This window comes from Linderina pennispora, assembly GCF_002104995.1.
Source record: "Linderina pennispora strain ATCC 12442 chromosome Unknown DL89scaffold_6, whole genome shotgun sequence".
In the NCBI taxonomy this organism is placed as follows: Eukaryota; Fungi; Kickxellomycota; class Kickxellomycetes; order Kickxellales; family Kickxellaceae; genus Linderina; species Linderina pennispora.
The window spans coordinates 901,831-928,468 of NW_024468254.1; the positions used below are offsets into that span (position 1 = coordinate 901,831).

The window sequence follows — 26,638 nt, forward strand, 5'->3', positions numbered from 1 at the left end:
GCTGATCGCACACCCAGCAAGCACTACAGCATCTGCGTAGATCGAAACATGCTACCGACTACTCCCCGAGAGGCGTGCCACTGGCTGCCTGCAAAATGGGAGTGGGATGCGGCTCCTCCAGCATCTGTTTACACGAATGCCTCACAGCCCAAAATCTGCCATGCACCGCCAGGGGATATATTGTGCACCCTTTCTCACAGCGCGTGTCTGCTAGCCGCTTTATCTCTCACCACTACCACAACCTTAAACCCAGACATGGACGGCTACCTGCACAGCGACACCGGAAAAGACAGCGACATCGAGGTAACGCTCGAGGATGACAACTCCGACGACGACCAGCAGCAGCAGCCCACCAGCACCCGGACATTCACCCCCAAAGCCCGTTCGCAAACAGCGCAGCAGGTGGACGATGGCCAGGAGCAGCCGTACCTGCCGCGTCTCAAGACCAGCATCATCCAGATGGTCCTGAACATCAACAGCGAGCTGATCAGGCTCTGCCAAGAGTACCAGAACAACAGCCTGATGGACGACCCGCAGCTGATCATGTACCAGAACCGGCTGCAGACCAACCTGGCGTACCTGGCCAGCGTCGCCGACAATTACCTGGATCCAACCAGAAATGCACCAGACCTGGGACCACTGCCAACACCGACGCTGGCAGACAGCAGCAGATCGACGATTGAGGCGCGGCTGCAGGATGCAAGAGAGGTATATGCAAAGTATGTGCAGGCGTGGAATGACCGGCAGCTGGAGCTGTCACGGCGAGCAAAGGCGCTGCTGGCCGACGAAGAGAAGGCACAGTTTGCGAGCCTGGACCGAGAGAACCTGAACGAGCAGGTGGTCGAGCTGCTGAGGAACGACAGAGTCAGCTTCGACAAGTCTGGAGACGAGCCGATTTCGCCAGAGACATACACGCCGTTTCCGCCATTCAGGCTGCCGGCGCACACACAGCTGCCACCAGGCGTTCCCCGGTGGACATTCAACAATAGCACAGCAGTGCCTGAGGATAGCAAAAGGTCAACATAGCATAACATTCGTTGTATTTTAATTGCGACGGATAGCACAGTTAGAATGGCCACGATGCAAGTCGATTAGTTTGATGTGATTCTACCAGACCGCATTTTTAGCTAACGCCTGGGACCAGATTGCAGGCATGGCCACATCCAGATGGACATTCGGTCTGATCCAGGTCGTCAAACCACTCATGGAAATGGTCTGCATGACCACCATGGCCGCATCCTTGACACCACACGAATCTACCAATGACAGGTTCCTGGCACACCGCACACTGAGTGGAAGCGCGTTTGCACTCAACACACAGTGCCAAGCCCGTGTCTGGTAGCTGCATCAATGTGGATCGGCAGTGGCAGCATTCGATACCAACGGTGTTGCGTGTCTCTATGGCATCGCGGACAGACTTGAACGGGGACTCTAGCGCAATCATGGTCGCTGCCTCGAATTCTCGCTGCTGGTCGAGCTGGTCAATGTACGCCAGCATCCAGTTCTCAGCGGCACGCCATTTGTGGATTCGAATAAAGCCGCGCATCAGCAGAGCTACGGTCACGGCAGTTTGCACGTCGCCCTTGTCAGCGTAGTACTGGCATGAATCTGCAACAAGCCGAAGTTCCTTTTTGGTTGCATACCGTTGCGTGCGGATATTCAGCTTGGCTGCTGTTTGCACACCATTGGCTGCTGGTGCCACCGTAGGAGCGGCGTCTGGCAAAACAGCGCCAGAAGCGACAAGGGCAAGATTGGGAGTTGCGACGCCTGATGGGATATCTGCTGTGTCTGCAAAGAAAAACTGCGCACGTTCTTGCGGTTGCGCTGAAGCCGATGTCAGCGGCAACAGTTCGGTAGCACGCGATGGCAAGCCTATGCTGCCGGTGGTCCTGCTGCGCACAACGCTATTCGGTCGGAGCGCATTGCTGTTTTGCGTAATATGCAGCGCCATATCGTCTGCAGAGGGGCTAGACATTGAGTGCGCTAGCGGCCGGGCAAGCGGCGACGGGGTGTTACTGGGCCGTGTCGAGACAGACATGATATGCTGCAGATTTGGAATTGATCTGGACATCGTCTCCCTACCTTCGCTCTGCAACATAACTGCGGGCAGCAGGCGGTTGGCCTTTGCATGCTTTAATGTTTCTGAGATCTCGCTAAACCGTGTCTCGCTGCCGCGGCTAATACTCCTGTTGGATGGCGATTGGAAAAGAGCAGAGAACGATGCTGGTGACGTCCTGCCAGACTGCAAAATCGAAGGCGCCTGTGGCATTAAAGTCGAGGGCATGTGGTATTCGCCATCGCTGGATCCGTCGCCCCCATCAGGCAAACTGTCAATGACAGATCGACTTAGGAACACGCTCGAGCTGGCGCGGCTGATAGACTCGGAGAGATTAGACCGCAACCACGCGCGACGCACCCGCGAGGACTGGCTGCCGACGCTACTGAGTTGGCGCTCGGACTGCAGATCGCTGGTCCCCTTTTTGCGGGACTTGCCTGAGCGCTTGCGTGGCTTGAGCGGCAGTGAATCGCCAAGCATTGTAGACAAAAAGCGCCAGAACCTTGAGATCTCAGGGAACCGCGCACTGGATATTTTGGCGTTGTGCTCGCAGCACGCGGAGAACTCATCCGGGTCAAAGCGGTATGTACGCGCCAAGTACGCCATTGCATTGGGCTCGCCAGTCAGCTTGTGGTCAAGAACGTGTTCATCCAAGAAGGCTTGGGGGAGATTGGTCTGGTACTTTAACAGTTCCAACGACATTTTGCCCGAGTTTTTGATCCCCGCTAGCAACGGGTTGGCTGAACCGCTAAATGTAGACTGTCCCGAGGCGCTGCCGCCGGGTTTTTGGACCACGCCTTGGCGCTTCTGCGTCGCAGAGACGTCGACCATGATATGCTCAATGCAACTGCTTCTACGCTGGAAGAACTCGCCGGTTGCCACCGCCAAGTGGTGCTGGGAGCTGAACTCAGCGACTGTATTGCCCATCAGGCCAGCTGTGAACACAGCATCGTTCTGCATATCACACTGAACGACATCGCCCTCACGAGTGCTGGACCATACAACGTCATCGTCGTACCATGTAAACCCGCTGATGGCACCCTTGTGGCGGTCATGGAACATCAAGCTGTGGTTCGGATTGTGCATGTCCCAGACCTGGAAGCGGATATCGGATGACAGTGCACACGACGACAACTGTGTGTCGTGGCCCGGTCGCCACTGCAGCTTATGCACATGCGCCAAAGTGCGGATTGCGCAGAACGGGGATACGCTGAACTTTTTCGGCGCCGTAGTGATATCCCAGACCTTGATTGCTTGGTCGCTGCCGCCACTGCCGATAAATCGGCCGTTCGGGTGCCACGCAATGCACTGCCCACGGTATGCCGGATGCGCATCAAAGTTCAGGTACGGCGTTGTCGGCTTGCGATCATCCCAGACGAGAAGTCGTCCCTCTTGCGTGATTGCCGCAATCTTTGACGCGTCGCTGGGTGTACAATCGATATCCTGTGCGGTCAGCGACCCAGTCAGCCGGGTGCCAGAATTGCGGTCAGATGCGCGCACATCCCAGCCGACAATATAGCCGTCGCTGTATGCCGCATACACGAAATACGGGTTATCTGGTTTCGGTGTCAGACGGTTGACGGGACGCGAGTAGTCGGAGAATTTGCGCACAAACTGGTCTGTGCGGCGCTCAGGGTCCCAGATCGTCACAGTTCCGTCATTCGAGCCAGTGGTGATGTACTCTGACGGCCGCCAAATGACATCTTTGAAATCCATGCTCATGTTCCACCGGCGGCCCATTGCCATGTGCGCCTCCTGCGTGATCTGATCGGGGCCCATGCGCAAAAGCACCAGCCCATCGTGCCCAGCCACTGCGCAGATTGGCTGTTTGTTGGGACTCGGGGCTACCGCGTTCCAGCGCCATGGCTGCTCAAACACCAAGGTCTTCTTGTGCCCACGCGTTGGCGTGAACGCCCAGGGACTGAGCAGCTGCTGCCCTCCGCTGGATGCCTGAGCGCTGTCGGTGCTGTGGGCATCGGCAAGGTCGCTGTGATCGCGATCGATACGACCGGCACTGGTCACTCGCCCAGTGGTTCCAAACAGTGTTGATCCAGACATGGCTGACGACTGTCGCGTGGCACTGTCGCGGCGGTAATGCACTTTTCCACCAGCCGAGGCGCCCTGCGCCGTAGCGGATGTGCCGGATAGCTTGCTGATAAGCTGCTGGCTAGTCTCATTCGGTGAGTCGTTCTGAGTACTAGGCATACGTGCCGATCTGGCTTCACCTGAGCCCTGCTGAGCCGATCCCTGGCGGGGGTTGTTGGCAGCTGCACCTGACAAAATAAGATCCATGGCTGTAGGCTGCGTTGGCGGTGTATACAGCCATACCCGCTTTCCGTCAGCCCCATTCTGGCCTGGATAGTCCTCTGCCGATCTCTCTGTCATAGCGCCGTGTCCGCCCTTGCGCTGTGTTGCTGCAAGCCGATTTCGCGGAACACCAAAGCCCTGGTCAGGTCCTGGCGACAAGAACATACTCGATGCCTCCGAAGGCCCGCTATGAGACGTGTTGATCACCAAATCGGCCGAGTCATGGCCCGAAGTCTGCAGCTGCTCGCCTGTGTTCGCACGCTGTTTGCTGCCAAACACGCCTCCGCTGGCTGCTGGCTTCGCTGCCCCTTTGAACTCGCTGGTGCGCAGATCCCCGCCGCTACCACCGCGCTTCGACCGGCCAGCAGCCTTTGACTGCGAAAACACCGACGAAGAGACCTTGGGCTTCACCTGGGTGCCCCGGGTGCCCTCTGATGGTATCACTACGTCGCTCTCGGTCCTACGCAGCGTGCTGGTGGGCGAAAACACCTCTGAGCGAGAGTTTTGCTGGCCTACTGAGTTGGACGCCATCGATCGATCTGTCGATAAGCTTGACGCAAGGCTCTCGGGGATCTCCACGGTGCTGGCCGTCATCGAGCTGTCGCGCTTCGACAGCCGTGGTACCCGTTTCTGTGCGTCGTTAAGCACATTGCCACTGGCAATATGGAAATGTGCGGCTGTTGCCGACTGCACCGCCCGTGTGTCTGTACCAACCGCAGCCTGCTCCTGACCAGATACCGACCTTGTAACTACAGGCCGCTCATTCTCCGAGTGATTACGCTGCCATGTGCTTGTATCACCGCCCGTCGGGCTAACACTGCTGCTGTGCGGTGCGTAAGTCTGTGTGGTTGCGGCGCGCTGCACACCTTCAGGCCTTGTGAATATGCCTCTCTTGCGCCCGCCAAACGGTGTTGTAGTTGTGCTACGTGGCCGCTGTACTAGCACCTGCTTGGCTGGCGTCTGGACAGAATCTGGCTCGTTTCCACCAGACAGCGCCCGCCGCTTCTCGGGCTCATGGGTGCCTTCGGCAGCCGGGTTCATGTGCGAGTTGCTATCGGCCACAAGAACCAGGGGCATATCGCCGTCTGATAGCATATTGGCCAGGGCCTGTGATTCCTGCGCGTCTGCTCGCGATGACTGCGACCTGCTAGGGAGTAGCCCAAACTCCATTGCGCTGCCTGGGCTGTCAGGGATAGCTGGCAGAGGCTCTGGCTTTTGCTTGCCACGCCGCCCACCGCTGTTTGGTTTGCTCGGTGCTGGCCGTGGTTTGGGGGCCACTGGCGCTACTGTGGAATTCAACCCTGCACCGCGTCGTCCTGTGCGTATCTGCGCCTTCTTCGATTCAGACATTTCAGAAAGAATGCGGAAAGCAAGGGATTCGGGAAATTGGAAGTGAAGGCGAACTAGTGGAAAATGAATGTGAAAAATGTGCAATGCGGTGCTGAAAGTCGAATTCCGTCACTGGCGCGGAAGCACAGCAGAAGAATTGCCCGGCATAGCCTTGTGATCAAAAACGTGGATTTCCAAGCGGCATTCCTAACCAAACAACAAGCTTCTACGCGCGAACTGCAACCTGGTTCTCCTTGTCGCTCTCGTATTCATCAACAATGTCGTCTACCAGCGGCTGCACAAGTGTCGCAGGCCGCTTCGTTGGCGTGGTGTGTGCTGGCATGGACGGGCACTTGCGCTTGAACGGCGACACGCGCTCGCGCAGCTGCGTCAGCGACGACTTTTGCTGGATGGCCAGTGGCGACAGGCTCGGCGGCGAGATCGGCGACCCGGCGCTGCGACTCGCGTGCCCGCGACGCAGGCCCGACAGCTGCTCGCCAATATTGCGCTTAGACCCTATATACAGCTCTGTTAGCAAACTACAAATGCAGTCCTATGCGAAAAGAATATACAACATACTCACTTTCTGCGCCTCTTTGGCTTCAAAAGCCTGCCGTTACCTTGTCTGTATCTTGGCGTCACAGCGTGGTTCGGCACTTTCGCCTCTCTGTATCCAAACTTGGCAAAAAGCGAGCTGGCCAGGCACCCAGCATCCATCTCCTGCGACGCGCTCTCAACCTCCGTTGCCTGCGACTCGGCTGGCAGCAATGTCTGCGGTGTGTCGGCCGTCTCTGCGATGATCGTCAGCGTCTGCGAACATTCTTCATCAATAGCCTTTGCCTTGGGCGTTTCTGGCTGCACAAATTCTGCTGTCTCGTCTTTTGTGAGATCCACTGTCTCTGATCCTGCAGCCGGGGGTTCCACCGTAGCAGGCTCAGTCTTTTTGCCAAAGAACTTGCTGTGCGTCTGTGTGCGCACCGCCAGCGAATTGTCGGCAGTTTTGCCACGGAACTTGACCTGCACCTCCAGCTCGCATCCAGCAGCACTCGCGGTTGCTGGAGTCGTGGGCGTCATTTGCACCTTTGGATTGGCCCAGAACGACACCAGTGTGCCAGGCCGCGGCTTTTCGGACGTAGACAGCGATTCAAAATGGGCCGATGTGGATCCTGCTGTGGGTGCCATCGGAGAAGAGAGCGATTTTGCACCTTGCGCGAACCGGTCCAGGGAGATCGGATCAATCAAGCAGTCAGCTATGTCCCGCACGATAGCAGGCTCAAGCAGCTTGCCGATGAACGGCATCTCATCCAGCGGCGGTGTGCTCTCGTCAACTTTGGTGACATGGACCATAGTGCGCGACCGTGGATCGAACACGCGCTGGTACAGGAACGTCAGTTCGGCTCTACGCACCTCCTTTTTGTACCCGTCGGGCACCTTGCACCCCTCATTGCGCATCAGCCTAACTGCCATCGCCAGATCTGTTGACCGCGCCATGTACCTGTGTGCCTTCTTCAGTCCAATGCCTGGCACTGAAGGCAGGTAGTCGCATCCCGACAAAATGCACATCCCGCGGATCCGGTCCTTATCCCAGCCCTTCACGTCCACCGCCGTCACCGCATCCATCTTGCTCCGGTCAAACATCACTGCATCGCCGTACTGGTCCATCTTCAGGATAATCTTCTGGCACCCAAATACAATCAGATCCGAGTCCTCCGACACTGCCGCCGAGATCACGCCCTGCGACTCCAAGTACGCCAGCTGCGCATCCGCCTCGTATGGCGCCACCACATACTTGAACCCGTGCTTCTTCAGCTCGTCAACCACACACCGCACCATCTGCGGCGTCACCTCCAGTGACCGCTGAAACAGATCAAACGCAGCCTTCTTCTTGCTCTGGCCCCACAGCTTCATTCCCTTCTCGCGGCGCTCTTTGCGGTTCCGCTGCCGCTCCAGCTCTGTGCACTCCTTCGACGGCAGAAGTCCGCCGTCAAACACAAACAGAGGTTCGACGTTGTAGTGACGGAGCATCTTGGCTCGGCTCATAAAGTGGGCGATATACTTGGTCGTCGGCTTGCCCAGCGCCAGGTCTGCTGCGCACGAAAATGCGCCGCGGTATAGCCATATATAAGAGTCGATGCCCACTGTCTGCCCAGCGAACTGCTCGATGTGGCCTTTCTCCTGGGTTTCGCGCAGCAGCGGCAGTAGTCCGGATATTCCCATGGCGTACCTGTGTTTATAAAAAAATTCTCAAGACAGTGTAAATAGGGAGGAGCAAAGATAGAGCAGGGAAAACTGTGGCTTTAGATTGCTGTGGAGAGCCTCTGCGCATGCTTCTCAGCCGAACGCGCTGTCGTGAGTGTCGCGAGTGTCGCGATCCATGATCATATGATCCGTGCACCTAATTTGGAGATCGCTATATTGCCAGCAGCGGCACCACCAAGGTGCTGTGGATACTGCTGCTGAGTGGCCGCAGTCCATATGACCACCCGCCTCTTGTTGACATTTAGTGCACTTGCACCATTGCACCTTCGGCATCCTGCCTGCTGCGGCAGTCGGCAATAACAATCAGACCTCAGCTATAAAACGCTGTCCAAGACATAACCCGACTCCTGCTTCTACTCTCCGCTTTATCCTCTACTTGCAATACCTGTTTCCTCCCAGATTCCCTTTCGCCCCTGCCATTTATACCGGTACATTCCCTCGCTACCCCTCTGAATGATCCAGACCAAGCCTATTAAGAAGGAAAGGCGGAAACCAATCGAGTTCCCGCCTGTTCGCGCCTACTCGCAGCAGTCGCGGTTCCACAACGAGACTGTGGTGACGCTTTCCAAGGACGTCGACCTGCGCAACGTCCACCTGACCATTGGCGACGTTGATATGCTGGTTGACAGCCGCCTGTGGTTCAAGGCTGGCTACCATTACGGCTTTATCGGGCGCAACGGAGTCGGAAAGTCGACGCTGCTGAACGCTATTGGCAACAAGACGCTTATCGGCTTCCCAGAGAACATCCGCACTCTCTACGTGCAGCAGCTCGATGTGCTCGAAACCAGCACCACTGTGCTTGAGGCTGTTTTGGCAGCCGACGTTGAGCGCCAGAAGCGCGTCAATGATGTGCAAGCCCTTGAGGCAGCCGTTGCTGATCCTGTGGGGTTAAACTCAGCACTGGACAAGTACATTGCGCGTATCGCCACCGAGCGCATCACGCAGGCACAGACCATTGCAACTATTCGCAGCGGTCAACGCGGTAAAACTGCCCGCGCGATTGCTCTCAAGGCTGAGCACAACATGCTAGGCGAGATCCGTAGCCAGCTCTACACCAAGGGCAAGAACGACAGTGATGTAGCTGCCGACGTGCTTACTACCCTGTATGCTGAGCTCGACGAGATGGGCGCTAGCACCGCCGAGGCCCGCGCGCGTGCCATCCTGGCCGATCTTGACGTTTCAGAAGAGCAGCAAGATAGCCCAGTCAGCTTCCTTTCCGGCGGTTGGCGTATGCGTGTCGCATTGGCCAAAGCCATGTTCCTCGAGCCCGATATCATGCTGCTCGACGAGTGCACCAACCATTTGGACATTGGCGCCATTGCCTGGCTGCAAGACTACTTAAAGTCGCTGACCGACATTACCATCGTATGTGTGTCGCACGACCGCGAATTCCTCAACGCTATCTCGCAGGAGATCATCCGCTTCAAAGACAAGAAGCTCACTTACCACCCGGGCAACTACGATGAGTTTGAGATGGCCGAGGGCGAGCTGCGCAAGAAGAAGGAGCGCCAGGTCGCCGCCTTGGACCGGCGCCGCCAGCAGATCGAAAAGTCCATCGAGGGCTTTATGAAGCATGCTCGTGCAACCAACGACTCCAAGGTCCTGGGCCAGGTTGCTTCGCGCAAGAAGAAGCTTGAGCGCCTAGGTCCAGACAAGAACGAAGATGGAACCCGCTTCAAGATCTCGTACTGGGCTGGATACCACGATACAATGCGGAGGACCATAGATTTGGATAAGGCTGAGAAAGAGGTCGACTTTAGCATCCCACAGCCCGAGACGATGCGAAACACGGCGCCCTTGGTCACACTCAACAGCGTATCATTTGCCTACAAAGCTGGCAGCAAGGATGTTACCCGCAACATTAACCTCAACATTCTGATGGGCGAGCGCGTTGCCGTGCTTGGTCTTAACGGCTGCGGAAAATCGACTCTGGTCAATGTCATCACCCGCGACCTGGCTCCAACCAAGGGCACTGTCGAGCAGCATGCGCGTCTGCGGATTGGCCACTACACACAGCACTTCGTCGACGAGCTGACCAATGTCCAGGACTCGGGTCTGAAGATGCTGATGCGTGACAATCCGTCGGTCAAGGAGGGCGAGATCCGCCGCTGGCTCGGCTCATTTGAGCTCAGCGGCGACCTGGCTATCCGGCCAATCTGCACCCTCAGCGGTGGCCAGCGCGCTCGCATGGCTATGGCGCTGATGCTGTATTCGCGGCCGCACCTGCTGCTGCTTGATGAGGTCACCAACCATCTAGACATGTACGCTGTCGAGGGCCTTATCAATGCGATTAACGAGTTCGAGGGTGCTGTTGTTCTGATTTCCCATGACCGTCACTTTGTGCGCGAGACTGCTGATGATGTGTACTCGCTGGTTGATGGCAACCTCACATTGCTTGAGAACGGTGTTGACGAGTACATCCAGTCAATTGAAGGTGTTGATTTTAACTGATATCTATATTAATCTCTATGCTTTCAAATACATCAAGATTATTGATATTAAGCATGCCAAAATCAATACTACCCTTGGTGGTAGATGAGGGTGTCTTTGCAAAAGCAGTCATTTCCAACGACACCGTATATGCGAGCAGCGCGCAGTAAAAGGACAACTGCAAATGCATATCAATCAAATGTACACCAATACACACCGATACGCACCAATGCGCACCACATATGAGAGGTGGCATATAGGGAGTGGGTTGGTTAGCCCTAACATGACCATGGATTGCCTTGCGGATAGGTGTTCAGTATTCACATATGCAACATAAATAAAGATCATCGAGCCTCTGAAATCATTGATGATTCGTGGGATACTCTCGATGTCGTGACATAATATGCAGTTTCATATTACATGTTAGCATCCAGGAATCGACAACACTTGCATCACCATAAACGGATCCAAACATTCATATGTATTCGTTCCCAGAGCAGTCACAGAATCATAAGTCCTTAGCATACTTTTTTATCATTCCAGTCCATACAGGCTTGTTTACACTCGTCTCCCTGTGAAAAGTAATCACTCATGATCCATTGATGCTTTCAGTGCGCAACCTCCGTCGCCAATTCTTCTCGGTTGTAAAAAAAATTGAATGATACCTGATTTCTGTGTCCGTTTTAAGGGCAGGACGTGTTATACCTGGTACTTTACTCTGCTGAAGTTGCTGTTCTGGCAAGGAAATGTACGGTTGGTTGCCGGTGCTGAGGAAATCAGCATTGTTTTATGCGGCCAACCAAGTGTTAGCATCTTTGGTCAACAATCAAGAATGCAGTGCTAGTGCTCGCTTCTCCAACCAGCAAGATGAAAATGCTACTCCCCGCTCTTTGACAGGTGCAGAGCGTGTGGACGGCGTATGAGCGCAACATACAGCGATTGCTGCTGCTGCTGCTGCTGCTCCTTCTCCTCTCAGTTTTGTACCTTATCATTCTGTTAGTGCTGCGTCTGACGCAAAACGCCAATTAAGACGGTACTTACTAGCTTACGGTAATTTCACAATAGATGCTCGTTTGGTTTTTACCATGTTGTAACCCCTCGTTGACAAGGTAGGCCATGCCCACTAAATCAGTTTTCTACACGTGCCCTTCGACAGGGTGCAGCTGGTTTTTGACATGGTGAGCGTAAGGGTGTTGCTACAGCCCCCACGAGGATCCCGGACTCTGGACGGAGATTCCTTCATAGCTGAATGCCAATCCTTAAGACTTTATTTCCCGGATCAGTATACCTATGCCAGTCGTTGATGTTTGAACTCTCCTTGGAATGGTAGCCTTCAACTCTCCAGTCTTCATTACTAATCCAACAACATTTATTATTTCCCGTTCCCTGTTCTCCAAACTACTCAGCATTTAGCAGCGCCCCATATTCTACTGGACACACGCTTCCACGACTAACATAATGAGAACGATAATTGACTCGGAAGGCAGGATGGTTGGCTTTGGCAGCCGGCTTGTAATGCTGAAGATATACGTCATGAGCGTCATTGAACACAGGTACCCCAAGGGAAATATTCGCAATCACATCATTAAAGAAGACCTGAAGAACAAGCTTCTGCGTTGTCATAACGGCACTCTCACCTTTAAGGCTGAATACTAAGGGAGAGATGTCTTTGTGAAACATGCCTGCAGTGGAGATAAGGCGACGGCTCTCATTCTTGAAGCAGGGGTAGGGTTGAAATTCCTACCCAGGCACGCATACACACAGGAGTACCTCAGAGTCATAGTCGATGGCCTGGTCTCGGAATACTTTGATGGAAAAGTGCTTTCGACAGTGGACAGAATATCATGATGAAAGGAAAAGATGTCAAATTGATATACTATTGCTACGCGTACAGCAAGAAGTGGAATATCGACAGAGCACATTATGGCAACTACACGCATCCCACCCCGCTGCTGAAATTGAAAAGCTTACTAATATCTTCAAGAAACTAAAAGTAGCTATTAATGCTTGAATTTCTGCAACCCAGCACTAGCTGGCGTGGTAGTTAATAGCCACATCAGTTTGGTATTAGGAGTACAATAAAGACAAGTTGAAAGAATTACGAATGCCTCAGTAGCCTAGGGGTTTAACAGGCAAGATGCAGATGTGGATAACACAACATCGTAGTGAAACCAGCTGGAGTCACCACATAAACTGTAGTGCCATTGCCACCACATAGGCGGCACCTTTCTAGCTTCTTTATCAGCAGCTATCTAGCCTGCCTTCTTTCCCCCTCTATGTCATATCACTGGCGCTATGGCTTTGGTTCTAGATCTATCATGGCTGAACCTGTATGATCCAGTTGGACCTTTATAAGGTCGTATGCGTTCATTCTGTGCCAGATGGACCGGTTCCTTTTCTCAAGTGGCTTCCCTCTCCCATTTCCCTTCTGTTGCTAAGTTTTGCAATCCCCATCTCTAACTATAGGCCTCGCAATGACCCTTAGCACTACATACCCAGATTGCATATCGCAGCAACAGCAAAAATGTGCCAATATGAAACGCCGAGCTGCATAAAAGAGCAGATGGTAGTACTGTTGGCTCACTGGCTAACAAGAATCATAGAGGAAGAAACGAGCATGGTAATCATTGGAGTTGGGCCGACGGGCATACGGCTCATGGCTAAACATATTGACACATAATATCTTTAGCATTTAAAACTGCAAAGGCGAGGATATAGATTGAGTGCTGCAATGTAACAGCTCGTTTGGTATAGCTTCACACTGAACCCACAACTACTGTTTATACCAATTTGCTATCCGCAGCGGAGATCGAAAAAAGACCAGTGTCGTTTCTTATCTCCACAAAACAACTTCATTTTTTACTCGCTGTATTATGTCAGACTCCTCGAATCCGCCCGTTCCGACACGCAAAGAGCGCAAGCTATGCCACAGCAAGCGTGACGAGTACCTGGCATGCCTTGATCAGCACAAGATCGGGGATCCGGCGACAGCCGGCACCCTATGCCAAGAGCTGCGCGAAGCAATGTTCAAGCGCTGCCCGGACTCATGGGCCAACTACTTTGAGCAACTGCGCGCAATGGAGAAGCAAAAGGAGGCCGCGTACGAGCAAGCGAGCAGGCTGCGCAAAGTGAAATAGAATTTTGGGTATATTGAATGAAAGCATTTTTAGTTGTGGTTGGAGCGCGAGACCAGGCCGCGGATCTCAATGTCGAGCTCGGGCAATGGGCGCTCGGCATCGGCGCTGGGCTCGGGCAAGTAGCCGGCCTTGACCAAGTAGGCGATGTAGAGGCCAAACAGGTGGCTCATCTTCTTGCAGACGACACCGGTGCCAGAGAGCAGTTCCTGGGTATGCGAGTCGTCGAGGTCGGGGCTCTTGGTGGATGTGGGTAGGTCGTCCAGGACATAGTGCAGCAGCGGGAACAGCGCCGAGTCATTGTTGGAGAGCGTGTACTCCATCAAATACGCGCGCCAGCGCATGTACTCGACGTCCTTGATCTGGTAGCCGTAGATGCGCAGCAGATCGAACATGCTCTGGAAGCGGAAGCGCTCGTTATTGAAAACATGGTAGACAATGTGGGCGAGCGCGCGCTCCTGCGAAATGGCCTCGACGACTACATGCGCGACATAGTCGACGGAGCACAGATTGACGACATTGCTCATGACCGGCGACTCCTTGAGCTCCACGCAGCCCTTGGCCAGGCGCCAGATGAAATCGTCGGTGTTGGTGGCACCAGTGGTGGAGTGGCCGAGCACGTAGCCGGGCCGCACAATGGTCACCGGCAGACCCTGCAGACGCGCCTGCATCAGAAGCTTCTCGCTGACCCACTTTGACTGGCCGTAACCGGTGGTCAGACCAGTGCGCGAGCCCTCGAGATCGTCCGACTCGCGCACGCCGGCGGAGTTGGCCTCACCCAGACGCACGTAGTGGTCGGTATCCAAGGCGGATGTGCTGGAGACAAACACCGTGGGCTTGGTGTGGTGGGCTACAGCCAACTTCATGACCTCCAGAGTGCTGAGCACATTGGGCGCCCGCAGCTTCTCGTACGGATACACCCAGTGGACCAGCGCGCCGTTATGCACGATAGCGTCGGTCTGCTCGCAGCACAGATCCCAGTCGCTGTCGCTCAGGCCGAGCCGCGGCTGGCCAAGATCGCCCACCACGGCACGCACGCGCGTTGTCCACGAGTCATGCCAGACGAGGTTGGCCACGGCAGCGGCCTTGACGCGGTCCATGGCGAGGTCGGCAGAGCGCGCGCGGGTGAGGCATATCACATGAGAATTCGGATGGCGGTGCAGCAGCTCCGCCAGCACAAAGGCGCCCAGGAAGCCAGTGGCGCCGGTCAGGAAGAACGTCGGCGCACCATCGGCGCTGACTAGCGACGGCGGGAAGACAAAGTCGCCGGTGAGCTTGGGGATCTCAGGCACAAGCTGTGCCAGGTCAGCGGCATAGTCGGGCTGCTCAGGGGCGCCCTCGTCATGAGCGTCGTCGAGCTGCAGCTCGCCCTGCAGGCTGTCAATGGCAGCGGCCATAGCCCGTAGCGTGGGGCACTTGAAGACGAGGCCGAGCGGCGCGTCAATGGCGAATTCCTTGCGGACACGGAACACCATGCGCGTGGCCATGATGGAGTGGCCGCCGACGTCGAAGAAGTTGGAGTCGAGCTCCAGCGGGGTCTCGTGCGGCAGCTCGAGCAGCTCGGTCCAGATGTGCGCCAGCGCCTGCTCGGTGCGCGAGGCATTGGCGATTTCAATGCGGCTCGACTCGTCAGCAGGGCCAGTGCGGAACAGCGGCGTGTCGGGGAAGGGCAGAGCGGCCTTGTCGATCTTGCCGTTGGGAGTCAGTGGCAGCTTCTTCATGGGCACAAAGACCGCGGGCACGGCGTACGTGGGCAGCTTCTGCTTGAGGTAGTCGCGGATGTCCTTGATCAGCGTGTGGCGGCCCGGGTCGTCGGAGCGCTTCTGCTCGTCCTCGCTGGGCACAATATAGGCCACCAGCGTCTTTTCCTCGTACTTGTCGCGACGCACCAGCGTCACGTTGGCGCGGATGCGCGGGTGCTGTGACAGCATGTTGTTGATCTCGCCCAGCTCGATGCGGAACCCGCGGATCTTGACTTGGTCGTCGATGCGCCCGATGCACTCGACGTCGCCGTCGGGCCGGTACCGCCCAAGATCGCCGGTGCGATACATGCGGTCACGCGCGCCATGGTAGAAGGGTGCTGCGTCTCCAGCTGGCGGTGCAGCAGCAAACCAGTTGGGCACAAACTTCTCAGCGGTAGCATCAGGCAGACGCAGGTAGCCCTCGGCCAAACCACCACTACGCACGTAGATCTCGCCAACCTCACCAACAGCACACAGCCCACCGCTGCCGTGCTTGTTGACCACCAGCAGCTGCACGTCAGCCATACCGCGACCGGCGGGGATGACATCCTTGGCGGCAGCCAGGAAACCAGGGCTGGCACTGTGTGGTGGGATTGGGCAGTACGACACAGCACGCTGTGTTTCAGTAGTGCCGTACATGTTGACGATGCGGCAGTTGTCGGCCAGGCTCTGCAGTCGGTGGCAGTCGCGCTTCGTCAGCAGGTCGCCGACAAAGAACGCATTCTTCAGCGACGGAATGGTGCTAGTCGCGTTGGCCGACAGCAGCTGCCCCATGGCCGGCGTTAGGTGCGTGACGGTGATTGCGTGGTCGGCCATCCACTGCGCCAGCTGCCCCGGAATCCCGATATCCTCGCTGGTGGGGATATGCAGCTCGGCGCCAAAGAACACCGGCGTGAACACGTCGCGCTGGATCGGGTCATGGGCGATGCCCGACAGCATCGTGAACCGGTCATCACAGCCCAGCTGGAACTCCTGCGACATCCACGGGTAAAAGTGCGTCAGCGAGTAGTGCCGCCCGCGCACGCCCTTGGGGATGCCTGTGCTGCCACTGGTGAACGACAGCGTACCGATCGAGTCGTGACCCACAGGCACAATGTCGGCACTGACGTCGTCCGAGGCATCGACTGTCGCAGCTGCCTGCTCGATGGCATCAGAGCCGCGCAGGTCGCCCGAGTCCAGCAGCTCGAGAGCCGGTACGGTGCACACTACATCGAGCTCATCGGCCACATACTGCTTGACCTCATCGGGCAGCTCGCCCGCATGGCGCAGCACTACCAACCCACGCGGCTGGGCCACCGACAAGTAGATGTTCTGGCGCGCGGGCGGATAGGCCGGATCCACGACGCTGTAGGTAGCCCCGGCCATCAGCACGCCGAGAATGGCCACCACCAGATCCACCCCACGGTACGCATATACAATCACCACGTCCTCGCGCTGGACGCCGCCGTCGCGCAGCGTGCGGCTCAGGATGCGGGCTGCGCGCAGAATCTGCGCATACGTGAACTCACGTGCCACCAGCCGGTCCCTGCCGCCCTCGGCGCGCAAAACGCTCTCGACCACAAAGCGGCGGTCCGGGTGGGCTGCAGCGTTGCGGGCGAAAATCTCGGTGACGCTGCCCGGGAACTGCCCCCAGTGCAGGTCAGCGCGCGGGCTGGGACACACTTGGCAGTCGAGCTCCGAGACAATGTTCATGCGGCCCACCTGGTGCTCCGACTGCAGTGCATGCCCGGCCTGCGCATGCGCGACTGTATCGGCAGCCGTGGCTAGCACCATCTGCAGCTGCGAGACCATATGCGCAATGCGCTGCGGAGAGAACAGGATCTGGTTGTACGTCAGCTGCAGCTCAATGGCCGGGTGCAGCTGCCGCAGCGACGCCGTGGTCTTCTGCCGGATCAGGACCGTCAGATCCGTGGCCGCCGTGATTGTCTTCTGCAGTGTCTCCGAGTCCGTGTCTGCCTGGTTGAAGAACCGCACGCGGAATAGCGCTGGCGCCGCATTTGCATCCTCCACGCCTTCTGCCATTGCCGCCATCAGCGCCGGGAACGGCACCTCGTCGGCCGCTGCCTCCTGCGACACGCGCTCCACCATATGCAGCACGTCTACAAACGAATTCTCGGCCTTGACATCTAACCGCAGCACCAGCGGGTTCAGCGTCTCGCTCGAGCTGCCCACCACTATGTCCTCCTCAGCAGTATACCGGTGCAGCAGCACTGCAAATGCCGCCAAAAGAACTGAGAACGGGCTGGCTGTCGGCTTCTCGCCCTTCTCCTCCTGCATCTGCTGCAGTCCCAGCGACACCTGCAGCACGGACAGGCTGCTGGCAGCTGGCAGCTCAAACGTATCCACTGCCTCAACGACCTTGAGCGGCATTGGGCGCGGGTAGTCGGTCGGCAGCTGCAGCTCGGTTGGGCTAGACAGCCGCGTCTGCCATCTTGTCAGGCGCTCGGGCAGATCAGCGATGTTGGCAAGTGATGTGGCCGGAGTTGATACTGTAGTGATAATAGGCATGCTTGCACTTTTCAAAATAAAAACTGAAATGGTATTTTTTGGCTTCAGTGAGATAAAGCGAAAGAGGAAAAAAAATTAAACAAATGTGCGCACCTGGATGTACTGTCCTGCCATATCGGACCTTTAAACGCTAGCCGGATTTAAGCGCCTGGACCAAGTTTTTTGCACGAATGTGACACACCTCTGGGAGCGCGGCCTGGGATTTTGTGAGTCACTCCTCAAAAATGGAAAAGGAGTTTACTCACTTAAAATACCCGGTCAGAAAGCGCTTCCACACTACCGAAAGTGGCAATTAGGTTAGTCAACAGCTTGCCCCCACATTGAAACACCACCCCCGCTGGCTATTTCCCAAGCTTACCTGCAAACGTTAGCCGCCGGCCCACGTACCGGAACACAAACGGCAGCATGAATCCAACAAACGTCGTGTACAGCACCTGCTTGGCGTCTTCCCACTCGGCGTCCAGATCAAACGACGGCGCCTGCGACACACTCGACTCGGTCGACGTCTCTGACGACGTTTCCGAAATCCCATCCTCATCCACAAACTGCATACCGCCAATTGCATTATACGTCAGTGCATGTGGCTCAGAGCCCGTGGCCCGCCCAAGCACCCGAAACACATCCTGGTGGAAATACCCGTCACGATCGCGAAACTCCATTATGATACAGCCTAAACTTGCAGCGGCCTCCCAAGAAACTCACGCAATGAACCCGCACCTTCACCCGCATCGGATGCACCACGTTATGGCTGCCGTTCAAATATATTATCGTAATCCGCTTATTCTTTCCTAAACTTGCTGGCGAACTTTTTCAGCACGCCCTCCTGGGGCGCCTCTTCCTTGGCCATGAACTGGTCGCGCGCACCCATGAACGCCGACAGATCCGACGGCGAAAACTGGATCCCCTCTTCCTTCAACACCTTCTGCACCTCCATGAACTTGGCCTTCACCTCGGGGTCGCCCATGATCTGCATTAGCTTCATGAACCCAGGCGGCTTCGGGTTTGTCGGATCAATCAGCCCGCGCTGCTGCAGAAGCTGCATCGCCTCGACCATTGCCGCCATCACCCGCGGGTTCTGCTGGATCTTGCGCAGCGTCGGGTTGTTGGCGTCAAAGCCCGGGATCGAGCGTGCCGGAAGTGTCTGCGAGAACCAGCGCATGCCCGACTGCACGCGCATGGGCTGCAATGTGCGCAATGTGAGCGACTTTGTCAATAGCGAGCGGAGGAACATGATGGAAAGAATCTTGTTGCAAATTGAAGAGAGGAAAAAGATAGGAAAAGCCCAGAAACTGATAGTGGGCTCCGAAAAAAAAAAGGTAAAAAAGAAAGTAAAAAAGGGTGCGCGGTGGCTAATTAAAAGCTTGCAAGCCTTTATTAAGCAACCAGTATGAAACGAAACAGAAAAAAGCCTAACGCCTTACCTCCTGCCACGGGAGACCGAGCGACTGCGGGAGTACCGGCTGCTGCGGTATCTGCTGTACCGGGGAGAAGGCGACCTGCTGTGGTACCGGTCGTACCTGGATCCGGCCCGGCGCCCGTACGGCGACCGCGACCTGACCGGCGACCGTCTGCCACGCGACCGTCTGCGATACGGCGACGGGGATCGGTACCTGCGCTCCGGCTGCCACCGGTCAGCCGACCGCGACCGCCTGCGTGCGCCACTCCGGCGATCGCGCCTACGCCCGCCGCGCTTACGTCTGCCCTCCGGGCGCTGCCCCTGGCGCTTGCGCTTATTCTGGCGCTTCTTCCACCCGCCATCATCCATATCCTGGCGCACCTCGACCGTAACCTCGTCGATCACCGCGCCGTTCATTTTCTCCGCTGCCAGCACTGCCTCCTCCAGCTTCGCGTAGTTAATGAACGCCTTGGCATGCAGCTCCTGGCGTCCATGCCTTTTGCGCTGCCGACGCCACATCCGCACATCCAAGGGGGAACCGTATGCGCTGAACAGCTCCTGGATGTGCTCCTTGGTGATCTTCTCTGTCAGTCCCGAGACCACCACTAGAGGCACGGAGCGCGAGGGCGAGGGCGAGGGCGAGCGGCTCGCCGAGTGTCTTGGGGAGCGGCTTGGCGAGCGCTGCCGCGACTGGCTCCGCGCCCGGCTCCGCGACCGGCTCCGCGACCGACTTGGCGACCGGCTCGGCGTGTAGCTGCGGCTGCGCGACCGGCCCGTACGCGGCGGCGGCGGTGAATACGAACGCGAATACGAGCGTGAACGCGAACGCGAACGTGAACGCGAACGTGAGCGCGAGCGCGAGTACGAGCGACTGCGTGAGCGCGAGCGCGATGAGTCGCGCATCGACGCATCCCCAGAGTACGTGTCGCGGTGCTCCGCCGTGGATCCTGGGCTGTCTGCGTGCGGCCTACGTGGATGGTCCATTTTTGTTTTTCCGACAACAGGTCAAATGGGGATGTAGATTAGAACGTGGATTGCCTTTCGTTTTTATCGCTTTTGTGTTGTGTTGAAGCACGTCTGGTTTTGCTCTTCCCCTCGCTTACATTAGCTCAGAAAGAAGAAAAAAGGAATAAATATTTAAATTGAGAAACGGCAACGAAAGGAAGAAGAAACAGGAGCTTTTCAAAAAGCACAATAGGAAACGTTGTGAAATTATCCACGCGAAAAATCTGATCGCGGTGTGATTGGATGCACGTGTTTCTACTGCCTGCCTGTCTCGTCCGCATAGAGCCCGAGCGTCGACGCATCCAGGAACCGGTCCTCGATCGCCTTATCCGACAGCACATTGACGGCATGACCGACCACAATCAGGCCCGGCGGATTATGCCCCACGCGCTCGATGATTCCAACGATCGTCTGCACCGTCCCACGTACCGTGCGCTGGTCGGAGCACCCGGCGCGCTCGACAATTGCCAGCGGCAGATCCTGCGGGTAGCCTGCGCTGCCCAGCAACCCGACAATGTCCTTCAGGCGCTTGACCGACATCAGGATCACCAGCGTGCGCGTGGCCAGGAACTCTGGGATGCTCGGTAGGTCGCCGTGGCGGTTGGCGCCCGACAAGACCAGCACCTGGTCGGCCACGCCGCGATGCGTCACCGGGATGCCGCACAGCCCCGGCCCTGTGATTGCGCTCGTCAATCCTGGCACCACCTCGGGCTCGTACCCGCACTTGCGGAAATACAGCACTTCCTCACCGCCGCGCCCGTACACGAACGGATCGCCTTGCTTCAGCCGCACCACGTTCTTGCCCTTGGCCAGCTCCTCGACGCCGCGCCGGTACAGGTCCTCCTGTGCCTCGGTGGCAGCGCCCGGGAACTTGCGCGCCGTGTAGATTTCGCACTCGATCAGACCAAGCACCGCCTCGGGAATCAGCTTGTCAGCCAGCACGATGTCGGCCTCCTTCAGCGCCCGGTGCGCCCGTACCGTCAGCAGCTCGGGGTCGCCGACGCCCGCACCCACCAATACCAGCTTCCCCTGGCTCCCCGTGCGCAATTCTGGGCTGGGGATCCGCGACGACTCAGATGACGGCGGCTGCAGCGATAGTCCGACGCTTGTCGGATCCTTGTTGTCAATGTAGGCGTCTAGCAGGCTGTCGATGTTGTCCGAATCCAGTCGTGCCAGCTGCTCCACCGGCCAGTAGTCGCATAGCTGCGTCAACCACGTCATCCGCCGTTTGCTGTTCTGCGGCTCCGGGTCTGCCTCGCGGATCCGCTTGCGCAGCCGCCCAATCTGCTCCACCGCCTTGCCTGTGCCCCTTGGCAATGCCGCCGCGATCTGCCGCCGGATCCGGTTTGCCAGCCGCGGCGCCTTCGAGTTTGTGCTCACCGCGATCTGCACTGAGTGGTCGCGGTGCGTCGACATGAACCAGAAATCGCACAGGTCATTGATATCAGCCGCATTCACTGGAATTCGCCGCGCCTTGCACTCTGAGACGATCCGCTGCGACTCGGCGTGGTCGTCGATTGCCGTCAGAACCATGTCGGCTGTGTCCAGATCCGACGTCTGGAAGGAGCGCTGATGCCATGTGATCTGCGACTTGCCCACTCGGTACTGTAGCTCCGGGTTCAGCTCCGGTGCCACCACCGTCACACGCGCATCGGCCTCCAGTGCATTGAATACACGCCCGGCTGCCACCACGCCGCCGCCGACGATCAGCACTGTCTTGTTCTTTACCTGCCACGCCAGGATCAGGGAGCCGCCGCCCTGGGGATCGCGAAATGATTCTGTCATTATTAGTGCTGTAAGATATAAGGAATCGCTGCTGCTGAGTTGCTGTGGAAGGAGAGTTGTGGTGTGCTCGCTGTGTGGGGGTGCGCCTAGGCCCTTTTATCTGCTACGCTCAGGTACCAGGGTCAAAGCTGATTTCTCATCAGTGAAAAAAAATGGCGGAAGGCAGCCTGCTGTCCCGCGCAGCTGGAAGATCACACGTATTGCGCCATCTTCTGCACCGTCCATTGGATCCCCCTGCGATCTCTAGCTGATTGAGCGCTTTTTATTCTGTTGAGCTCCGGCCTGTTTTCCTGGGCTTCATCGGTATGATTCACAACAGATTTCGAATGCTACCTGTTAATACTCCTCCCTCGCATGCCAGCGCGGATGTGGGACATCCGTCCATGCATGCGAAGCTTGATTAAGAAATCACCTCCTACAAGGCCTACTCAGCAGCTGTCTTCTGCTTCTTGGCCGGGCGGTCGTCCAGCTTCTTCTTCAGCGCCTTGACCTTGCGCGTCTGGATCTTGTTAATGTCCTGCTTGCCCAGGTGGATCCGCCCGTACTTGTCGCCAAGTCCGTCCCGCGAGATATTCTTGACCTTGACCTGCTTCAGCTCCTTGGGCACCTTGCACGCCTGCTTCCACATGTCCTCGGCCGGCTGCCGCACGCGCCTGACCCGCAGATCCAGCGCCGGGCCCATCTCCTCGAGCTCCACGCGCGGCTGCCGCACCCCCGACTTCTTCAGCTGCGTCGTGTACGCCCGGAAAAACACCAGCCCCGTCTCGCCATTGGCGCCCGCCGGCCCAGCCGTCACCGTAATCACGTACTCCAGCCCCTTCAGCGACACCATGTCTGCGTCCTCACCGCGGAAGAAGTCCAGCAGAATGCTCTTCAGCCGCACCAGCTGCGGGTCGGTTCCAAACGCCTCCCCATTGAACACCATCAGGGGCTTCATGCCAATAGCGCACGCTTGCGTGCGGAACTCGCGCATCGGCGTGCACCGCTCCACGCCCAGCTCGATCATATCCATGATCTGGAAGTTGAACGTGCGGCCCAGGATCAGGTTGTGCGGCCGCTTTTTCGAGTGCATGCCCACGGCGAACAGCGAGCTGTCGTTCTTGCGCGCAAAAAACTCGATCCCCGTCTCGTCGTCAAACGGATGCATCTCGTTCTTCTTTGTGAAATTGATCGCCTCGGGCTTCTTCAGCGCGTACAGGTCCTTTAGCGTGTCCAGGATCACCTGGCTCGTTGTACTGCCGCGCACAAATATCGCCGTCTTTGCGTTCTCCACCACCTTCGGCGCCCGGTTCGTCAGAAACCGCTTCGAGCGCGCATTCTTTGCTTTGCTATCACATGCGTATATCTCTTTAGTTAATATCTCTTTGGTGTGCTGGCTACTGTCGCCTTGCCAACTTACGGTTGCAGGAGCATTTTGGTGTAGGATATGTCGAATTGTGTGGAACGGAAAGCTGAGAAAAGACAGTGGTTCTGCAAAACCAGAACAAGAAAAAATCGTTGTAAAAAAGCAAAAAAAAAAGTGCGGTGATCATAGACTAGATAGATTACAGTGATCACCACTTCGTCACGTGGGAAACAGCACTCCAATATGCGCCATTGCCATATGCTTTTACATACATTCACACATGCTTGCGCCATTTGGTGATCAGAGAGAAATGCATTAGTCTAACTACCAACAGATACATGCCATTTGTCTATGCATGTAAAATTGTCTTACGAGACATGGCTTGTTTGTGATACCTGAAGTTGTAGTTAGGATGAACCTACCTAGATACTGATGTTGAGTCAGCGATGCCAGTCACCAATATATACTATGCAATATTGCACTGTAAATATAGTAATCCCATACGACTAGTAACAGCAACAAGCCTCAAAATTATATAATATTGAATGAGTATGTTATGTAAATGTTAGATTGTCTGGCCATGCTGATTGCGAATGGCGCTCATCGAATCCTTCCATGCTTTTGTAATCACCTCAAGTAGTGCTGCGGTGATTTCACTCTTTTTGGTTAGCCGCTCCTTGAATGGATCTGGCTTTTCCTTCACTCCTTTGATCCTATCTGGTATGGTGCCTTTATAGCGGCTGCCATCGCACCGAGTGTCCTTTCGCAGATTCGGATTTTGGAACAGAGCCTTGTAAAGGTCTTCAGTTAGGTCTTTAAGGATTCTGATATTTTCGTCAGAATGAAAGTGGTCCAGGATATCGACATCAAAGCCATTAAAGTTGCTTAGATGGAACTTTTTTTCTCTCCCTGCTTCTTTAGCCGCCCCACTTCTCCAGCGTCCGACTTCCAGGTCCTCAAGCTCTTCCAGTGATCGCCTAGTAGCTTTCTCTCTGCAGATTCCGATGGTGCCGTGCCAGCAGATTAGGTAGATAAGCGACTCCCAGTCGTCCAGCACTGATCGCTCCACGTCTGACCGGAGAAGGTTGTTGATGCTCATAAACGGGATTGTCCCTCGCGTCTCCAGGTTCGGCCCTCGCGAATCGCTCAGATCGAGTGCGCAGTCAAAGTCGATAAGCAGTCCGCGCGCCGGTTTGCCTTCCTCGCGCACGACAAGGATGTTGTTGCTTGAAATGTCGCGGTGGAGGATGCTGCACCGACTCACCACCTCCGAGTGGCAGCGCATGGCATCCCCCAGAACGACGATAAACTCATCCACTGATTCGACCGTATCGAGCGAGTCGCCAATCGGGGACATGGCCAACCGCTTGTGTGCGCGGAACGGTATTGCAGTGCCATCCGGCTTGCGCAGCGAGAACAGCGAGCCCAGGATGTGGCTCGACTGGTCCTCAAACATGCCTCTGCCTGTGCCGATGTAGACACGGCCACCGGCATCGAGCCTGGGATAGACCAGGTCCTCGACGTCCGATTGTGCCAGCTCTGTGGTGATTCTGTGCAGAAGCGACACCTCGTCCCGTTTGTCATCGACACGGTCCTCCTCAGCCTCCGGCCATGCATCCTTTATCACAAACTTGGGAGTAATTCCGCCGCCAGTAGGCTCCTCGTCTGTCACCAAATAGCACCTCGTATGCCGGCCAAACAGGCCGTCCGCTCCCAGCAGCACCTTGTCGAAGTAGTACGTTTTTGTGGCTACAGGGCGTGATGCCATGTCTGCTGTGTCGGGACAGTCAATGGCCCAGCAGTTGGCTTCAGCATCCCAGTAAATGGACGGGTCACTTCCGAGCTGGTCCTCCTCGCACAGTGCAAAGTTGACCAGCAGCTCGACGAACTGCCGACGACCGGCTGCTGCTGTGATGTCCAGGACAATGGACGAGAAGACTGCGTCATTGGAGAGCAGGCACACTCGCACCTCGTTGTCACACACGGTCAGACCCCAGGCGAACCGTCTGAAGTGGTGGCGCTTGTAGATGTTGCGTGTGCTCTGCATCAGCTGCGCATAAGCCTTGTCAACCGTGCGCCGAGTCTTGTCAGTCCGAGCCACGATAAGAGCTAGTGCGTCGCTGTAGCTGAACCCACTGACGAGTTCGATGCTGCTATGTGGGCCTTGCGCCTTGATGCCTGCCTCGCTTGCCAGAAATTCGGCAGCATCGCTGCACTCGCGATCTGAGCTGACGCATGGAAGTATGTGGCGGTAGTCTTCGAGGTGCCTGCCAAAGGTGTCTGTATCCAGTGCACGCACGAAGGTGTCAGTGTGGCGGGAGACAAATAGGATGAGCGACATGGCTGACTCCAGTATCTGTTCTGCCGTACGTGTGCTGTTCCCATTAGCGCTATCAGTAGGCGTGGCCGGCGTTGGGCAAATCCACTGCTCAAGGCTCGCGAATGAACTGTCGGTTGACTCACGGCTCTCGTCCTTTGCTCTGCTGTATCCTGCAATGTCGAATAGCGCCTGCTGCTGCTCTTGTTGTTGCTGCTGCTGACAGGTGCCTATATCGCAAGCAAGTTCTCTGAAAGCATCCTGGATATCGTCGACGCTGCTCGCTGCACTGTTGTCGACTGTGTTGAGCCGGTCCTCCAGCTCCAGTGCGACCTGAGCCGAGACCAGCCTGGCCAGCCTGCGTGTCGTAGTGATTCTCGGCTCTACAATGTCGAACACTGCGTCGGCGTCACGGATAAGTCGCTCCTTGACCCAGTAGTCGGCTTCGGCCAGCTCTTCGTATTTGTTGTCCCACCAAATCGTTTGCTCGTCCGACTCAATACCCGCACTAGAGCCTGCGTTCTTTGCCGGTGGGACCGCTGTGTCGGAAGAGTAATACGAGGAGTGTGCCATTACCTTCCTCTTGTATCCTGGAGGAGGCCGGGCACCTACAGCGTTGAGGTAATGCAGGTTAGTAAGTAGCGGTGCTGCTTGGCTGCCGTTCTGGTGATGCTGGCCCGGCACTTACATCCACTAAAGCATATGCAGCTAGTCTTCTTTGCCGGTGGCACACTGTCATCGGCATCGGTATTTGCCGCAGAATCCGAGCGCGACCGCTTAGTGCCAATGCAGACTGTGTTGCTGGAGGAGCGTGCCTTCTTTGGCGGCGAGAACTTGCTAGCTGGCGATGAAATGGAGCTATCGAGCTTGCGCTTGGCGCCCGTAGCGGCTGGCTTGCCGGCGGTAGGGGCTGGCAGAGTCCGAGAAAGTTCAGCGGGAATGTTGCAGGTAGTCATGGGCGACTGATAAATTACAAGGGGAATGGGCTCAAATGCAGGAGGTTGAAGGGCTAAGGCGAAATGGAG

At 56.5% G+C, this 26,638-nt stretch overlaps 13 protein-coding genes across 13 annotated transcripts; 3 read left to right on the forward strand and 10 right to left on the reverse strand.

The window, feature by feature from the left end:
* Window positions 1-219: 219 nt before the first annotated feature.
* DL89DRAFT_267475 (uncharacterized protein) lies at window positions 220-1,107 on the forward strand. The gene has a single exon (XM_040887510.1). It carries the CDS (start codon window positions 256-258, stop codon window positions 1,024-1,026), a length of 771 nt encoding a protein of 256 aa, XP_040743891.1. The 5' UTR covers window positions 220-255; the 3' UTR covers window positions 1,027-1,107.
* On the reverse strand, window positions 1,075-5,992 carry DL89DRAFT_154588 (uncharacterized protein). The gene has a single exon (XM_040883599.1). It carries the CDS (start codon window positions 5,711-5,713, stop codon window positions 1,124-1,126), a length of 4,590 nt encoding a protein of 1,529 aa, XP_040743892.1. The 5' UTR covers window positions 5,714-5,992; the 3' UTR covers window positions 1,075-1,123.
* Window positions 5,993-6,092: 100 nt separating this feature from the next.
* DL89DRAFT_267477 (PIN domain-like protein) lies at window positions 6,093-7,982 on the reverse strand. The gene is made up of 2 exons (XM_040887511.1): window positions 6,276-7,982; window positions 6,093-6,208 (listed from the first exon to the last, which is right to left on the reverse strand). The coding sequence occupies exons 1-2, from the start codon at window positions 7,907-7,909 to the stop codon at window positions 6,202-6,204; spliced, it is 1,641 nt and encodes a 546-aa protein (XP_040743893.1). The 5' UTR covers window positions 7,910-7,982; the 3' UTR covers window positions 6,093-6,201.
* A 338-nt stretch (window positions 7,983-8,320) lies between these two features.
* Window positions 8,321-10,579, forward strand: DL89DRAFT_235181 (P-loop containing nucleoside triphosphate hydrolase protein). The gene has a single exon (XM_040884957.1). The coding sequence runs from the start codon at window positions 8,405-8,407 to the stop codon at window positions 10,400-10,402; it is 1,998 nt and encodes a 665-aa protein (XP_040743894.1). The 5' UTR covers window positions 8,321-8,404; the 3' UTR covers window positions 10,403-10,579.
* Window positions 10,580-11,722: 1,143 nt separating this feature from the next.
* On the reverse strand, window positions 11,723-12,250 carry DL89DRAFT_267479 (uncharacterized protein; the record flags this gene model as incomplete). Its single annotated transcript, XM_040887512.1, has 1 exon — window positions 11,723-12,250. A coding segment is annotated over exon 1 (278 nt), but the record flags the coding sequence as incomplete, so codon positions are not given.
* An 899-nt stretch (window positions 12,251-13,149) lies between these two features.
* Window positions 13,150-13,689, forward strand: DL89DRAFT_267480 (uncharacterized protein). The gene has a single exon (XM_040887513.1). It carries the CDS (start codon window positions 13,255-13,257, stop codon window positions 13,516-13,518), a length of 264 nt encoding a protein of 87 aa, XP_040743896.1. The 5' UTR covers window positions 13,150-13,254; the 3' UTR covers window positions 13,519-13,689.
* Window positions 13,150-17,765, reverse strand: DL89DRAFT_283825 (L-aminoadipate-semialdehyde dehydrogenase; the record flags this gene model as incomplete). Its single annotated transcript, XM_040889754.1, has 1 exon — window positions 13,150-17,765. One exon carries the CDS (start codon window positions 17,763-17,765, stop codon window positions 13,548-13,550), a length of 4,218 nt encoding a protein of 1,405 aa, XP_040743897.1. The 3' UTR covers window positions 13,150-13,547.
* A 170-nt stretch (window positions 17,766-17,935) lies between these two features.
* On the reverse strand, window positions 17,936-18,464 carry DL89DRAFT_154619 (uncharacterized protein). Its single transcript, XM_040883600.1, has one exon. The coding sequence runs from the start codon at window positions 18,422-18,424 to the stop codon at window positions 18,107-18,109; it is 318 nt and encodes a 105-aa protein (XP_040743898.1). The 5' UTR covers window positions 18,425-18,464; the 3' UTR covers window positions 17,936-18,106.
* Window positions 18,465-18,543: 79 nt separating this feature from the next.
* Window positions 18,544-18,996, reverse strand: DL89DRAFT_292914 (uncharacterized protein; the record flags this gene model as incomplete). The annotated part of the gene is made up of 1 exon (XM_040890351.1): window positions 18,544-18,996. The coding sequence occupies one exon, from the start codon at window positions 18,994-18,996 to the stop codon at window positions 18,544-18,546; it is 453 nt and encodes a 150-aa protein (XP_040743899.1).
* A 186-nt stretch (window positions 18,997-19,182) lies between these two features.
* Window positions 19,183-20,145, reverse strand: DL89DRAFT_257519 (uncharacterized protein; the record flags this gene model as incomplete). The annotated part of the gene is made up of 1 exon (XM_040885536.1): window positions 19,183-20,145. The coding sequence occupies one exon, from the start codon at window positions 20,143-20,145 to the stop codon at window positions 19,183-19,185; it is 963 nt and encodes a 320-aa protein (XP_040743900.1).
* A 276-nt stretch (window positions 20,146-20,421) lies between these two features.
* On the reverse strand, window positions 20,422-21,951 carry DL89DRAFT_222897 (uroporphyrin-III C-m; the record flags this gene model as incomplete). Its single annotated transcript, XM_040884608.1, has 2 exons — window positions 20,422-21,237; window positions 21,271-21,951. 2 exons carry the CDS (start codon window positions 21,949-21,951, stop codon window positions 20,422-20,424), a joined length of 1,497 nt encoding a protein of 498 aa, XP_040743901.1.
* Window positions 21,952-22,196: 245 nt separating this feature from the next.
* Window positions 22,197-23,407, reverse strand: DL89DRAFT_235195 (Brix-domain-containing protein). Its single transcript, XM_040884958.1, has 2 exons — window positions 23,351-23,407; window positions 22,197-23,279 (listed from the first exon to the last, which is right to left on the reverse strand). Exons 1-2 carry the CDS (start codon window positions 23,362-23,364, stop codon window positions 22,376-22,378), a joined length of 918 nt encoding a protein of 305 aa, XP_040743902.1. The 5' UTR covers window positions 23,365-23,407; the 3' UTR covers window positions 22,197-22,375.
* Window positions 23,408-23,822: 415 nt separating this feature from the next.
* DL89DRAFT_283829 (uncharacterized protein) lies at window positions 23,823-26,620 on the reverse strand. Its single transcript, XM_040889755.1, has 2 exons — window positions 26,302-26,620; window positions 23,823-26,221 (listed from the first exon to the last, which is right to left on the reverse strand). The coding sequence occupies exons 1-2, from the start codon at window positions 26,567-26,569 to the stop codon at window positions 23,862-23,864; spliced, it is 2,628 nt and encodes an 875-aa protein (XP_040743903.1). The 5' UTR covers window positions 26,570-26,620; the 3' UTR covers window positions 23,823-23,861.
* Window positions 26,621-26,638: the final 18 nt, after the last annotated feature.

Coding starts and splice junctions, on each gene's coding strand:
- DL89DRAFT_267475 (XM_040887510.1), top strand. CDS start 256: ATGGACGGCTACCTGCACAGCGACACCGGAAAAGACAGCGACATCGAG.
- DL89DRAFT_154588 (XM_040883599.1), bottom strand. CDS start 5,713: ATGTCTGAATCGAAGAAGGCGCAGATACGCACAGGACGACGCGGTGCA.
- DL89DRAFT_267477 (XM_040887511.1), bottom strand. CDS start 7,909: ATGGGAATATCCGGACTACTGCCGCTGCTGCGCGAAACCCAGGAGAAA.
- DL89DRAFT_235181 (XM_040884957.1), top strand. CDS start 8,405: ATGATCCAGACCAAGCCTATTAAGAAGGAAAGGCGGAAACCAATCGAG.
- DL89DRAFT_267480 (XM_040887513.1), top strand. CDS start 13,255: ATGTCAGACTCCTCGAATCCGCCCGTTCCGACACGCAAAGAGCGCAAG.
- DL89DRAFT_154619 (XM_040883600.1), bottom strand. CDS start 18,424: ATGGAGTTTCGCGATCGTGACGGGTATTTCCACCAGGATGTGTTTCGG.
- DL89DRAFT_283829 (XM_040889755.1), bottom strand. CDS start 26,569: ATGACTACCTGCAACATTCCCGCTGAACTTTCTCGGACTCTGCCAGCC. Junction 26,222..26,301: donor CTGCATATGCTTTAGTGGAT/GTAAGTGCCGGG, acceptor TCAACGCTGTAG/GTGCCCGGCCTCCTCCAGGA.